Source organism: Arvicola amphibius, chromosome 2 (genome assembly GCF_903992535.2).
Source record: "Arvicola amphibius chromosome 2, mArvAmp1.2, whole genome shotgun sequence".
In the NCBI taxonomy this organism is placed as follows: domain Eukaryota; kingdom Metazoa; phylum Chordata; class Mammalia; order Rodentia; family Cricetidae; genus Arvicola; species Arvicola amphibius.
In genome coordinates, this window is record NC_052048.2 from 8,391,451 (window position 1) to 8,406,544 (window position 15,094).

The 15,094-nt window shown below is 35.6% G+C and overlaps 1 protein-coding gene across 4 annotated transcripts in view; it reads left to right on the forward strand.

The window, feature by feature from the left end:
* The window catches only part of LOC119806700 (solute carrier organic anion transporter family member 1A5-like), an 81,117-nt gene extending 79,659 nt beyond the window's left edge, over positions 1–1,458 (forward strand). For all 4 annotated transcript variants that reach the window (XM_038318596.1, XM_038318594.1, XM_038318595.1 and 1 more), the window contains exon 15: positions 62–1,458. In XM_038318596.1, coding sequence (XP_038174524.1) covers positions 62–281 — 220 coding nt within the window. In that variant the 3' untranslated portion in view covers positions 282–1,458. The remainder of the gene's footprint in view (positions 1–61) is intronic.
* The last annotated feature ends 13,636 nt before the right edge of the window (positions 1,459–15,094 follow it).

Consider the following 15,094-nt stretch of genomic DNA (forward strand, 5'->3'; position numbering starts at 1 on the left):
ATACAAAATTAGATTTCACTGATAATGTTAAGATTTAATTCAGATTAGTTGTTTTCTATAGGAACATTTTTTTAGGGTTCACAGCAGCACTAAGAGGATCAAGCTTAATCCCAGCAATCTTCATTCTGATACTTTTGAGGAAGTTCCAACTCCCTGGGAAAACTGACTCTTCACGGACTGAATTTGCAGAGATGAAGCTCACAGAGAAGGAAAATGAGTGTATGGATGTGCCCAGAAGTTCTGAGTTTAAGAATGACAGAGAACTGAAAACCAGGCTGTAATGAGATTTCTATTGACCTACACAAGCATATGGACAGTGTGTATTTGGTTCTTTTGAATTATGGAAAGTATTATGGGAGCTATTTTCTTATCCTTGACCCCCAAAGTTATTTTTAATCAAGACAAAAAATATTTACTGATATTTCAGAAGCATTAGAGTGGCATGTAAGATTTTCCCAGGGAAGACTATGGTTACCCCACAACAATGAACTTCACAGCTGCCTTCATTGTTAAACAGCATTTTCTCTTTTAACTCAGTCAGAGCAAGTGCACCTTTCTTACCTATCTGCAAAAAGTTTTAAGACTTTCCCATGATTAAACACTATTCAATTTCATGGAATTATGCTGTGATGTTATATTTATTTAGAGCAAAACATTTTCATCTTGGTTGTATTACATTGAAATCATTTGTTTAAATTTATCCTTCCTATATGCAAAATTTTGGCATACTTATTTGCCTAGTTAGAAGTTCTTAATTTGCTTTTTAAAATTCTAGGTATGATGCTTCTAAAACTAGATTTCTTATTAAATGTCATCTGTTGTTTTCAATCCCCTGTTTTATTACTCATGTCACACATTTGATTACTTAGAGCACTGAAAATTTTAATCATGTTTTTAAAAATCATGAAGCAAAAATCTTTGAAACTTTTTTTCCTGAGCAATTCCAAGCTGGTCATAAAACTCACTCTTAAAGGCAAGAATTTGAGGAAACCTCTACTTTCATAGGCCTTCATAGAGACGAGGTTGTGTGTCAGTGGTACAGTGATTGTCTAGTACATGTGAGGCTCTGGGTTTAATGACTGAAAATAAAATAAAAGAAAATGAAAATAAATAAAGGCTGTATGCAGTATCAGATGTTCTTAAAAGACTAGTATCTCATATTCAGGTGGCCTATTTGACCTAGAATCCATTTTACTCATGTGTCCTTAGACATGCTGATGTATATTAATTTTCAAAATATTCTTAGAGTAAAATATTTAAAGAGAGATCAGTTTGATGGCTCAGTGGGAAGGAAAGTTTGCCACTAAACCTGAGAAGATGGGTTTGACCCCAGAGATCCACATGATGGTAGGAGAGATCCATATCTTGCAAGTTGTCCTATGTCATCTAATTCTGTACTATGGTGTACATGACCTACCTGTAAATAAATAAATTAATAAAAAGATGAAAAACTATAAATGTTTAGAGAGTAACTTATTCCATGAAAATGGGAATTGATAATATTGAAAGCACACATTAAAAACAAAATCAAGTTGTGGTAGTTTGAGTGAGAAATGTCTGTCCTAGGCTCAGACCATTAGACGTCTGCATTCCAGTTGATAACTGTTTATGAATAATTAGGGGTCCATCCTTAATGATGGAAGTGCATCATTGAGCTGGATGTTAAGAGTTAAAAGCATCACCTACTTTTAGTTCACTCTCTGCTTTGTGATTTGGTTGAGGAAGTGAGATATCAGCTTCCTGCTCCACTCATCATGCTTGTTGCTCCCTGTCATGCCTACTTGCTTTGAGGGGCTCTCATCCCTCTAGAATCAGAAGAAAAAACAAACTTTTTCTTCTTTTAGTTGCTTTATGATATTTTATTAGAGCAGAGAAAAGTAATTAATACAGAAATCACCTCATTTGTTGTTTGGTAAAGAATGAAGAGATTTTAAGGAACAACAAACCTGTCTGTCATTTCAGAAGTGGACTATTTGTTTCTGCTCCTCATATTTCTTCCCTTGGTAATGAAACGCATTGATATAAAAATCACATAAATCACTAAAGATAAGGAGGATGAAGGAAAGAAAGTTGAGGAGTTGAGGTCAATATAGTGTGCTTGTTTATATATAAGGAGAATGTTTATATGCAAGAGCAGAATAAAGGAAGGTAGTCTTATAACTCTTTGAGGAAACCAGCTGGTCCATGGAAGTGTTAAGTTTACAGTTGCATTACTTGAACTGAGCCCAGTCCACTTCCATGAAAGAAAGGCTTATGCTGTTCATTCTCTCAGAGGTCTTAGGACATGATCTCTCAGTCCTGCTGTTTGGAGCTGTCTCTTTGCAGCACATTGGGAAGATAAACCATAGGAAGGAATTTGTTGGCATCACTTCAACTGGGAATCAAAAAGAGATGTATGTAAGGAGTAAAGGGCCTAGTATCTCTTCCACATGTTTACCACCAAACTTCCTCCCTCTGTAACTCATGTCTTGGTGCTTCCACCTACTGATGTGGAATACCCTTCTGTATTGTGTGAATATGTTTTATTACCATTGGTTAATAAAGAATCTGAGTTGGCCACTAGCCAGGCAGAATAGTGTTAGGGGGAAAGCCAATCAAAGATAAAGGAAAAGGAAGGTGGAGTCTAGGATATACCATCAGTCCCATGGAAGCAAGATGTGAGGCAGCAAACCAAGAGCCTCATGATAAAATACGGAAAAATAGAATGGGTTGATTTAATTTGTAAGAGCTAGTTAATAATAAGGCTGAGCTAATAGACCAAACAGATTGCAATTATTATTAAGCCTCAGAGTTGTTATTTTATTTATTTTTTTGTTTTTTTTTGTTTGTTTTTTCGAGACAGGGTTTCCCTGTAGTTTCTAGAGTCTGTCCTGGAACTAGCTCTTGTAGACCAGGCTGGCCTTGAACTCAGAGATCCGCCTGCCTCTGCCTCCCGAGTGCTGGGATTAAAGGCGTGCGCCACCACCGCTAGGCCAGAGTTGTTATTTTAAAAGTGACTGTGGGACTTGGTAGAATGAGAAACTTAAGGCTACATTGCTAAACCAACATGAAATGCTCAAATATCCATATGGCCTGCATGATGGAGCTGGCCGATAGCTGGAATGAGCTAAGCTATGCAGTGTGTGGTGCTTTTGGCAGTCTCACATAGGCCTTGGTAGAGAGAGGCTAATCAGTCAAGCACTGTGTGACAGATTTTGCTTTGCTCATATGGACATAAGAAGTGTGTAGGCTGACTGTAAGCTACCCGATGGCAACATTGGGAGGAGGTAGCAAAAGAGTTGCTGAGAGACATGGATTGAAAGAGACCGACACATTACATCAACCTGAATATCGTAAAAATTCCTTAGCTTTCCTATCCTCCGGAAACCTTGGTGGAACTCTGAAACACAGCTTGCTCCAATACTGAAGGGACTGAAGAGTGAGTGAGTACCCACACAATGGGAAGCTCCACTCTCTAGGTCCTCCCTAGTGGGACAAATCTCAAGTCCCCTCCCCCAACTCCCTTAGCCTTTCTAGCCAGCAAGCATGGAGTTCCATGCTGCCAGGCTGCCCCAAAACACAAACCCATTCTGCCTACTACCACACCCTGCCAACAAACCTGCCTTTCTTCTTGCACCCTCAGTGGAATTCTGAAAAACAGCTTGCTCCAATACTGAAGAGACTTAAGAGGTTAGTGAACAGCAATACATTGGGACACCCCATTCTCTAGGTCCTCCCAACAAAACTCTGGGCCACTCCCCCAACTCCCTCAGCTTTTCTAGCCAGCCAGTAGGGAGTTTTCTGTGGCTAGGCTTCCCCCAAACCCAAACCCATCTACTGGACCCCAGAAGCTACTACCCACACCTTGCCTAAGAGCTGAGAGCTTGCTATAATACTGAGGGGATTAAGAGAGCACCAAGAGAGCAAACCAGGAGAGAAGGCCAAGAGAGCAGATGCAGACATTGACAGTACAGAGCAGACCAAGACTCAGATAACCACTGAAAAGTTTGGACCAAGATGCAAAAACACTGCAGGCCTTATTTGAAGGAAGAGATGGATAGGCAACAATGAAAGAATTCCTCCAACAACCTGAAAATCAACATGGTAACACCAGAACCCAGTGGTCACACAACAGGAAGACTTGAACATCCTAACCCAGAAGAAGCAGAAGAAAATGACTTTAAATGTAACTTTGTGAAATAATGGAGACCTTTAAAGAGGAAATAAAAAACTCCCTTAAAGAAATGGAGGAGACAAACAAAAAATTGGAAGAAATTAGTAAATCACTTGAAGAACCCCCCCCCCCCAAAACAAGAATAAAACAATCTAACAGTTAAAGAAAATAGTTCAAGGCTTGAAGACTAAATTAGAGGTAATAAAGAAAGCACAAACCAAGGAATTCTGTTTATGGAAAATCTGGGTAAATGAACAGAAACTACAGAGACCAGTATAACCAACAGAATACAAGATATTGAAAAAAGAATCTCAGGCACTGAAGATACTATAGAAAAAATAGACTCATTGGTCAAAGAAATCATTAAATCCAACAAATTCTTAACATAAGACATCCAGGAAATCTGGGACACCATGAAAATACCAAACCTAATAATAGGGTTAGAAGAAGGAGAAGAACTTTAGCTCAAATGCACAGAAAATATATTCAACAAAATCATAGAAAAAATTTTCCCAACCTACAAAGGATATCCCTATGAAGGTACAAGAAGCTTACAGACTACCAAATAGACTGGAACAAAAAAATTCTTAACCATATAATAATCAAAACAGAAAACATACTTTACAAAGAAAGATTATTAAGAGCTGCAAAGGAAAAGGGGCAAGCAACATAGAAAGGTGCACCAATTAGAATTACACCCGACTTCTTAGTGGAAACCATGAAAGCCAGAAGATCCTGGATAGATGTCCTGAAGACACTAGGAGAGCATTGATGCAAGCCCTGACTACTATACCCAGCAAGGCTTTAATTCACCATTGATGGAGAAAATAATATATTCCATGACAAAACAGATATAAACAATATGTATTCACAAACCCAGCCTTACAGAAAGTACTATAAGGAAAATCCCAACCCAAGAAAGCTAACCGTACCTACAAAAACACAGGCATCTGATAACCCCCTCACCACTACTACTGAAAAATATCTGGAATTGACAACCACTGGTCATTAATATTGCTTAATATCAATGGACTCAATTCATGTATAAAAAGACACAGGCTAAGAGTATGAATATAAAAACAGAATCTATCCTTCTGCTGTATATGAGATACACACCTCAACCTCAAAGACAGACACTACCTCAGAGTAAAGGGTTGGGAAGAGGTTTTCCAACCAAATGTACCTAAGAAAGAAATGGGTGTAGCTATCCTAATATCTAACAAAATTGATTTCAAACTAAAATCCATCAGAAAAGATGAAGAAGGACATTTTATAGTCATAACAGGAGAAATTCATCAAGGTGCATTCTCAATCCTGAACATATATGTCCCTGATACAAGAGTATCCACATATATTAAAGAAACATTACTAAAACTTAAATTGCACATCAAACCCCACACACTAATGGTATGAGACTTCAACACTCCACTCTTACCAATGGACAGGTCAATCAGAAAGAAACATAACAGAGAAATAAAAAAATAGCAGATGTCATGAAACAAATGGTCTTGGACATCTATAGAATACAAATACAAAAGAATATACCTTCTCAGCACCTCATGGAACTATCTCTAAAATTGATCAAATACTCAGTAACAAAGCAAACCTGCAAAAATACAAAAAATATTGGAGGAACCACTGTGTCTTCATGGATCACCAGGGATTAAAGTTAGAATTTAATAAAAGTACTAGTCACAGAAAGTTTAAAAACTCATGGAAATTGTACAGTCAAGTACTGAACCACACCTGGTTCATGCAAGAAATAAAGAAAGAAATTAAAGTCTTCCTTGAATTCAACAAAAATGAAGGCAAAACATATCCAAATCTATGGGACACTATGATAGCAGTGCTAAGAGGAAAGTTCATAGCACTAAGTACCCACATAAAGAAAAGAGAAAAAGCCCACATTAGTGACTTAACATCACAGCTGAAAGCTCTAGAACCAAAAGAAGCAAACTCACCCAGGAGGATTAGAAAACAGGAAATAATCAAATTAAGGGCTAAAATCAACAAAATAAAAACAAAGAAAACATTATAAAGAATCAATAAAACAACAATCTGGTTTTTTGAGAAAATCAACAAGATTGACAAACCTTATCCAAATTTATCAAAAGGTGGAGAGAAACCAACCAAATTAACAAAATCAGAAATGAAAAGGGGACATAACAACAGACACTGAAGAAATTCAGAGAATCATTAGACCATACTACAAAAACCTGTACTCCACAAAATTGGAAAATGTAAAAGAAATGAACAATTTTTACTAGATACCATACACCAAAATAAAATCCAGACCAAGTGAGTAATAGAAATAGACCTATAAGCTGTGAGGAAACAGAAGCTGTCATCAAAAATCTCCCAACCAAAACAAGCCCAGGGCCCAATGGTTTAGTGCAGAATTCTACCATAACTTTCAAGAAGAGCTAATACCTATACTCCTCAAAGTGTTACACATAATAAAAACAGAAGTGACATTGCCAAACACCTTTTATGAGGCTAGAGTTACCCTGACACCAAAACCACACAGACTCAACCAAAAAAGTGAATTACAGACCAATCTCATTCATGAACATGGATGAAAAAGTTCTTAATAAAATACTGGCAAACCAAATCCAAGAACACATAAAAAAATCATCCACCTTGATCAAGTTGACTTCATCTCAGAGTTGCAGGGCTGGTTCAACATATGAAATCTATTATCTATTAATGTAATCCATCTTATAAGTAAACTGAAAGGAAAAAAACATGACCATTTCATTAGATGCTGAAAAAGCATTTGACAAAATCCAAAACCCCTTCATGATAAAGGTCTTGGAGAGATCATGGATACAAGGAACATATCTAAACATAATAAAAATCAATATACAGCAACCTGATAACTAACATTAAATTAAATGGAGAGAAACTCAGGCGACTCCACTAAACTCGGGACCAAGACAAGACTGTCCACTCTCTCCATATCTCTTCAACATAGTCTTAAAATTCTAGCTATAGCAATAAGACAAGGAAAAAGATCAAGAAGATTTAAAATGGAAAGGAAGAAAGCAAACTTTCATTATTTGCAGATAATACTATAGTGTACATTAGTGACCCCAAAAATTTTACCAGAGAACTCTTACAGCTGATAAGTACCATCAGTGATGTGTCAGGATATAAAATCAACTAAAAAAAATCAGTATCTCTTCTATACACAAAAGATAAAGAAGCTGAGAGGGAAATCAGAGAAACATTTCACCTTTCATAATGGCCACAAATAACATAAAATATCTTGGGGTAACACTAACCAAAGAAGTGAAAGACTTATTTGACAAGAACTTTAAGTATTTGAGGAAAGAAATTGAAGAAGATACCAGAAAATGAAAAGATCTCTCATGCTATTGGATAGGAAGGATCAACATAGTAAAAATGGTGATCCTGTAGATTCATTCAAAAGCAATCTATAGATTCAATGCAATCCTCATCAAATTCCAACATAATGCTTCACATAACTTGAAAGAACAATAATCAACATCATACTGAAAAAAAAAAAACCCAGGATAGCAAAAACAATCCTGTATAATAAAGGAACTTCCAGAGGCACCAAATAATTAGTTGGGTATGTCTAATGTGGTACTTCCCTGCTGCCTAAGAATTTAAAAGAAAGTATATTTACTTTTGTAAATTCCTAACTTTTTTAAACCTGGAAGACTCTGAGATGCTTCAACACAGATTCAAGATTAAATAAAAATAGGTTTGGGAAAATTTTGTGTCAAGATTGATGAGACATTTTCTTCATGATTCATTTATGTTAAAAAAATGGAGTTTAACATCCTGTGAGCAGAAATATCCATCTTAAACAAAGGAAACAGCTTTGTAAATAAGATTTAATGGTGTTGCCACTTCAGAGGCCTTGTAGAACATTTGTCTTCCTTCTATAAGCACGTAGGTATTATGCTGTTTAAGAATGTAATGAAATCACCTGTAGGTAAATTAACTACAAAGTTAAAATATTTGGCTCATACTACATCCTGGCCTCTTGAAATATTCACTGGGGAAGTGGCAGAGCAAATTATTTGATATAGGGAAAGGAAGGAATGAACATTAAAGAAGGTGAGAAAGAAGCCTTTCATTTGAAATGTGGGAGAAGAAATTATGAAAGAGGAGAGTTGAAAGACAAACAAACATGCTCTCTAAACTATGGGCACATTTTACTTTTGTTTTATAAGTATTTTTATTTAAAGGAAACTGTAAATAAATTTTGTTAAACTTATTAATGCCCATGTAGAAAGCATTGTGGTAGTAAATATTCACATATTTTTGTTAGAACACAGGTTTTTTGACTATCAGTGGACCTACAAAGCAAATGGACAAAATTTGTTTTAGAGAACTATTAAGGTGGCTCACTGTAAAAGGCATTTGCTTTCAAGCTTGAGGAACAGAGTTTTAGCCTTGATGTAAGGAATCAACTGATTCCTGCAAATTGTCTTTGAATCTCTACCTAGAAACATAAGCAAGCAAGGAAGGAAGGAAGGAAGAAAGGAAGGGAGGGAGGGAGGGAGGGAGGGAGGGAGGGAGGGAGGGAGGGAGGGAGGAAGGAAGGAGAAAAGGAAAGAAAGAAGGAATTTTAAAAGATTTTTGATTTTTAAAGAGATGGAAATTTTTAGTGAGAATGGAACTGTTTTGTGCTCCTTGCTCCATGAGGCAATGGCAGTGTTCCTTCTCCCTAACTCAATCCCAGGAAGCAGGACTTTAAGAAGCTTACTTTAAGTGCCTATCTGCATCTCATGCAGTTTGAAAGACACTGGGGACTGATGTCAGACTCATGCTTACGGAATCCTTACCAAAGCTTGGTTCTGGACACCAGCTCTGTTGGGAGAATACTTGCCTAGCATGCAGAACTGTATTGGAATCCCAGAACTGCAAAAAATTGCTCACCTATACATAAAATAAAAATAATCAGTAAATCTTAGTTAAAGAAGTTCAAAGTCATCCTTAGCTAATGAGTGTAAAGCCATCCTATCATTAAAAAATGGATATGACTGATGCAGTCATCAGGTGAAATGAAGAGGAATAGATTCAGTTTTAAGATTTTAATTTTTTATGTATGCTTTTATTATTTATTTATTTATTGTTTATTTTGTGACAACAGGTGTTTTACCCACATGCATGTGTGTGCTCCAAATATTTGCATATAGAGGTGAGAAGAGAATGTTGGATTCTATAGAACTGATGTAGGCACAAATTTCCTGTCTCAGAGCTACTTGATCCCAAATTACCACACAGACGCTTAATATAAATTCTAAATTCTCAACCAATAACTCATGTTTATTATTAACTAACTCTTACATTTTAATTTAACCCACATTCCTTATTTGCACTCTGCCATATCGCAGTATTGTGTGTCTATCTTTGATGACAGCCCACATTGGGCATCATTTTCTGTATCCCATGTCAACTACCTGGTTCTGTCTGACTTATTCATTCATCCTTGGTGGGAAGCATGAGGATTGAGAAACAAATAGAAAGAGGCATCTGATAGAGTCAGGAGAAAAATCTAGTAAATTCTGAGATTCACATTGTGATTATTTTTTATAGACTTTCTATACCCCAATCCAGAAAGGTGGGGGAAGGCAAAAGGCTTCTTTACCAAGATACAAAGAATAAATGAAGTATTTACCTTCTTAATAACCAAAAGATCAAGTAACCACACTAGGTAAAAACACCCTGTTAGTAGCCACACCATATATCAAACCTCCTGTCATATAACTTTGAGGGAGCAAGAATAGTTCTGAAGTCTCTGACCATAGTCAAAATGAAATGGAGCCACTTCTGTGGGTTCCCACACATCTTACTCTCTCTACATCTGTCCCGAGCCTTCTGACTCCACCCTTCTTCTTCCCATCATCCTTAGTTTGGTTGGCCCAGCTATATAGTTGATCAGTCTCTCAAGGTTCCCCTGTAATGTTAGGGTACCAATATTCAGTCTTCATTCCTAAAATATTGGACAGACTTTTCTGTGAAGCAGGAATTTTGTAGTGATATTTCATTTATATTTTAATAAATAAAGCTATCCAGAAGTTCAGAGACTAAATCAGCTGCAGTTATCAGCCTTCGAGACCAGGCAGTGGTAACACACATCTTTCACACTGTTTTGCCATATAATATGGGTGGTAGTGGTGCAAACCTTTAATCCAAGCACTAGAGAGGAATATAAGATGGAAGGAGACAGATATCACAGTCTCATTATGAGATTCCTGGATGCAGGACCATCATTTTGGACTGAGGTAAAGGTACGTGCCAGTGACTGGCTGTTTTGATTTTCTGATCTTTAGGTTGAAACCCTATTTCTGTCTCTAGGTTTTTATTAATCATGTTACATATTGTACCTTGTCATGTCAAATTTTAGTAATCATGTTTTTGTGTGTTGTGCTTGTCCTATTTGGACAACATATTTTCAGTCACATGGCAAGGTAAGCTTCTTGCCTTGTGGCTAATTTTTGCCACCAAGAGAGTAAATTCCATAAGGACTTTCTTTGATGCCCATCATCTACTCTGAGGTATATATATGCTGCCAGGATCAGACATTTCTCATTGTCATAATAAAACCTTAATCTTATGTTTTTAAAACATCTTAAATGCAATATTCTGTAGATTTCTGAAGTGATTGAAAACCATCTCTCTATTGAAAACATAGTTCTATTTGACTTTGAAAACATACCTAACATGACTATAAATTTGATTGTAAAAGGTAACTTTTTATCTTCATTTCTATATTATCCTAAATAGTTTGTAATAATAACCTTTAAGGTCTAGAAATTCACATTACAGTGTCAATTGAGCTGTAGAGGTATAATGCCTTGAAAAAGAGTAAAAATATATGTACAGTATATTCTAACAGAAGTAGTCTTCAATATTCATAAATATACAGAAATATCTTAAATAAGGGCAAAAGTAAATATACACTATAACAAAATAACTTCAAGTCTGTATCAATATACAAAAATACATATCATTGTAAAATATTTAAAACTAATAGTTGCTTTATTGATTTAAAAACAGATTCAATAATCTACTCCTTTTGTCCTATTATTTTTATAGCCCCCCCTTTCTTTTAAGAATGAGAACTCTGACTCTAATCTTTTTTCATATTTTTTCTTACACTTACCAACAACAATCTGTAACCAATCCCCCTAAAAATGACAAATATCCATAACCTACTGAACAACCTAAAACTTCCCACTACATCTCTTGTGAGTGTGGGTTTTATATTCTTTAAATTACTTCATGTTGCTTGGGTTTGATGCCCAATTTAATGAACCCTTAAAAATGGGATAATTGTCAGGTCTTGGGAGAGCTACTGGTATCATTCGTTGTCCAGTCTCTGTGTAATAAGAAAGTGCAGGTTATTGCAATTCCTGGCTAAAGTAGTCTGTGAGAGTGGACCACGACTAGCCTCCTGGAGATTGTCCTGAGCAATTTAAAATCTAAAGCCGATATGTGAGTGTTGTTTTTCTGCTTAGTGACATTACTGCAATCCAAGTAAAATTGTAGTTGTGTGATGGAGGAGGGTCATCTGTCTATGTGTTACTTTCATTGGTTAATAAAGAAACTGCCTTGGACCTTTAATAGGAAAGAAAATTAGGTAGGTGGAGTAGACAGAACAGAATTGTGGGAGAAAGAAAGCAGAGTCAGACAGATGCCTTAGGCAGTCACCATGCCTCTCCTCTCTGAGACAGACGCAGGTTAAGATCTCTCCTGGTAAGCCACCTCTTGTGGTGCTACACAGATTACTAAATATGGGTTAAAGCAAGATGTGAGAATTAGCCAATAAGAGGCTGAAACTAATGGACCAGGCAGTGTTTAAAAGAATAGAGTTTCTTTGCAGTAATTATTTCAGGTAAAGCCAGCCCGGTGGTGGGAATCAGCCCTCCGCTCCCATCACTACAGCTGTGGGGCTCCATTCTTCTTTCAGATACTTCAAAAAAGTCTCTGTTAGGAAGAGTCATGGCTTACTGCAGAAAACATATACATTTTAAATGTCATATACATCAGATCTCAAAGAAGTTAAAGGGCCATAATATGTTATGTTCATCTAGAGTACAAAAACTTAAATTCTAGTACCCAACAGACATTCAAACCCCAAATTATCTACAGGATGTTAGATGAAGCCTTTTTCTAGAATTAGAATTTTCTATGACCATTAATATGACAAATGTTTAATATATATACATATATCCATTACTTTTATAAATTTACAAATAATATTCATAGCTAAGAAAAGTTTTAAGGAGTCTAAATAAAACCAAAACTTGTGATATTAGTGGCAATAAAATAGCCTTTAAATTTGGTTTGTCTTCAGTCTCATATCAGGTGGCTCTTCTGATATGATACAGAGATTTTAGATTTTTTTTAACAAGCATTCTTGGGTTATAGAAGGAGGCAGCCATGCTCCAACTTCAGAGTCAGCTTTAATTTTAATTGAACTGCAACTACAATAAAATGCATTTTATGTCTGTAAAGAACAACAAAAACAAACATTTGGAATTTTTTATATAAAAATTATCCTGTTGAAAATGTGATATACCAATAGGCCATGCTACTTTTTTTATTGGGACATTTTCTTTTGATGATTCATCCTTTTTTCTTGAGCGGTCTTATTTGTCCAGCAGTCTTCAGATTCCTTATTTGAATGCCTTCGTTCCTCTGAGAGATAAGAACAAAACCTGGCATCAACCCTAGCTTTTGGGAGTTTCCCTTTTGGTAGTTATATCTGATGAAGTGAAAAGAATTTGTTAGACTTATAAGTTAGTTTAGATTGAATGGTCATGCTGCTTGATGAACTATTGCCTCTTCTAATCAAGAGGTCTTTCTTGTTTGAATCTAATTTTTTAAATCAATTTTGATGGTTTCCATAGCTTTTCTTCTCCTGTGGAAATGAAAGCAAAACCTCTTCCCCAACATAATGCATACCCTAGTTTACATTCTGAGGTCAACACATCTTTAATGTATAGAGGTTGATGTAATACAGTAGTAGTTTTTTGCATTATCTAATGTCCTTCTATAGCTGTTTTTCCTTTCTTATTAGAATTTAGAAATTTTAAAGTTAATAAAGCATTGTGCATTCTGTCTCTGGGGAGGTCTTTAGTGCCCCATTCTCTTTACTAAGCACATCTTTTAGAGTTTGATTAGATATTTCTATAATTCTTTGCCCTGTAGAATAGTGTGGTGTACCTGTAATATGCTTTACATTTTAATATGAAGAAACCTGTTTCACTTTACTTCAAACATGCATTGTCAGTCTTAGCTCTTATAGGCATCCCCATGATGGACATAAATTCTAACATATGTATAATTACAAAATCAGCTATTTTATAATTCAAAGCATCTGGCCTTTGAAAACCTGAATATGTATCTATGGTATGATGTATACTAATTTTCCAAATTTTACCAAATGAAACACTTCCATTTGCCAAATTTCATTTCTTTGAATAGCCTTTGGGTTACTTCTTCCAGGGAGAAGTGCTTAATTCTAAAAAGAACAAGTAAGACATTGCCTTGTATATTTCTTGTCTTGTTGCCAAGTGATGGAAAAATTCTTTTTTAAAACCGTTGAATCATTATTTTGCAAAATTATCAGGCCCTTCAAATGCCTGATATGCCTGTATGAGACCTGATGTGCATTATACATAAGGGTTTGTAAAAGGAGAGTGTCCATTCATTTCTCAGCTACACAGACCTGAATAATCACAAAGAAACTATATTAGTTACAACATTTGCTAATGGCTCAGAAGTATGTATGAGCTAGTTCTTACATCTTAAATTAACCCATTTCTATTAATCTGTGTATCACCATGAGGCCATTGGTTTGCCTCATTTTCTACATGACCTGTTTCCTTGGTGGTTGGTTGGCATCTTTCTCCTTCGGCAACTACATGGTGTCCTCAAGTGTATATAATTAATATTAAGCTTCAGAGTTCTTATTTCATAAGTGACTTTGCAAAAGGGTGGGCAGAGAAAACCTGGTCTAGGGGACCAGTGGAATGGAGAATATTTGTAGCTACAAGGATGATTTCTATTTCTTGTAAGTAAATAAATAACAAAGTCAATTCTGAATTATACAGAATAAATTCAGCAGTTTTACTATGTAAAACAACTCTTTTTGCATATTGAGAGTCAGTATCTATATTAAGAGGTTCTGAAAAAAATCCAATTATCTTAAAAATAGGCTATGATTCTGACTTTTGAGTAGATTCATCAAGATTTGAGCAACTGTGCTTAAATTTTTTGATTTGTAAATTGTTTTCCTGATTTTTTGCATCAGCATAGAATGTAGTGGTTCCAGAAATTGTGTTCCCATACATTGTAGAGAAGTGTCCAATTATTTCTTTTCATAAATTGAGCTCTCTTGCTTTTGTACTACTTGTTACTAATCTCTATCAAAAATCACTGCAAGCTCTTTGTCAATGTCTATTTTCTGCCCCCAAAGAGGAAATTGCATCTTTAGTAAAAGATCCTCCAATTTCTGATGGGTCTATTCCTAATTGACAAAGCCTTAATTTTTCCCCTCAGAATCAACTCAAAAACATTTTCTACATAGTTCTTTAATTTTTTGACTCTTTTGTGTGGTAAAATATCCATTCTAAGATATGATCTTCTCTCTGAATTAAAATTGCTGAAGGACAAATCACAGAAAGTAAAATAATCCGAATACAATCAAGCTCTGGATCCAAACAATCCACATGAGCATCTTTTAATTTCTTTTCTACCAGAGATAATTATCTCTCAGCTTCATCTGATAATTTTCTTAGACTATTTAAGTCCTTGTCACATTGGAAGGTTTAAAGTAAATTACTAATTACTTACTATATACTAATTGTTGACCATAACTAGTTAATAATGTCTCCCAATAAATTTAAAAGTTATTAAGAATTCACATCTGATCTCTTCTAACTTGTACTTTTT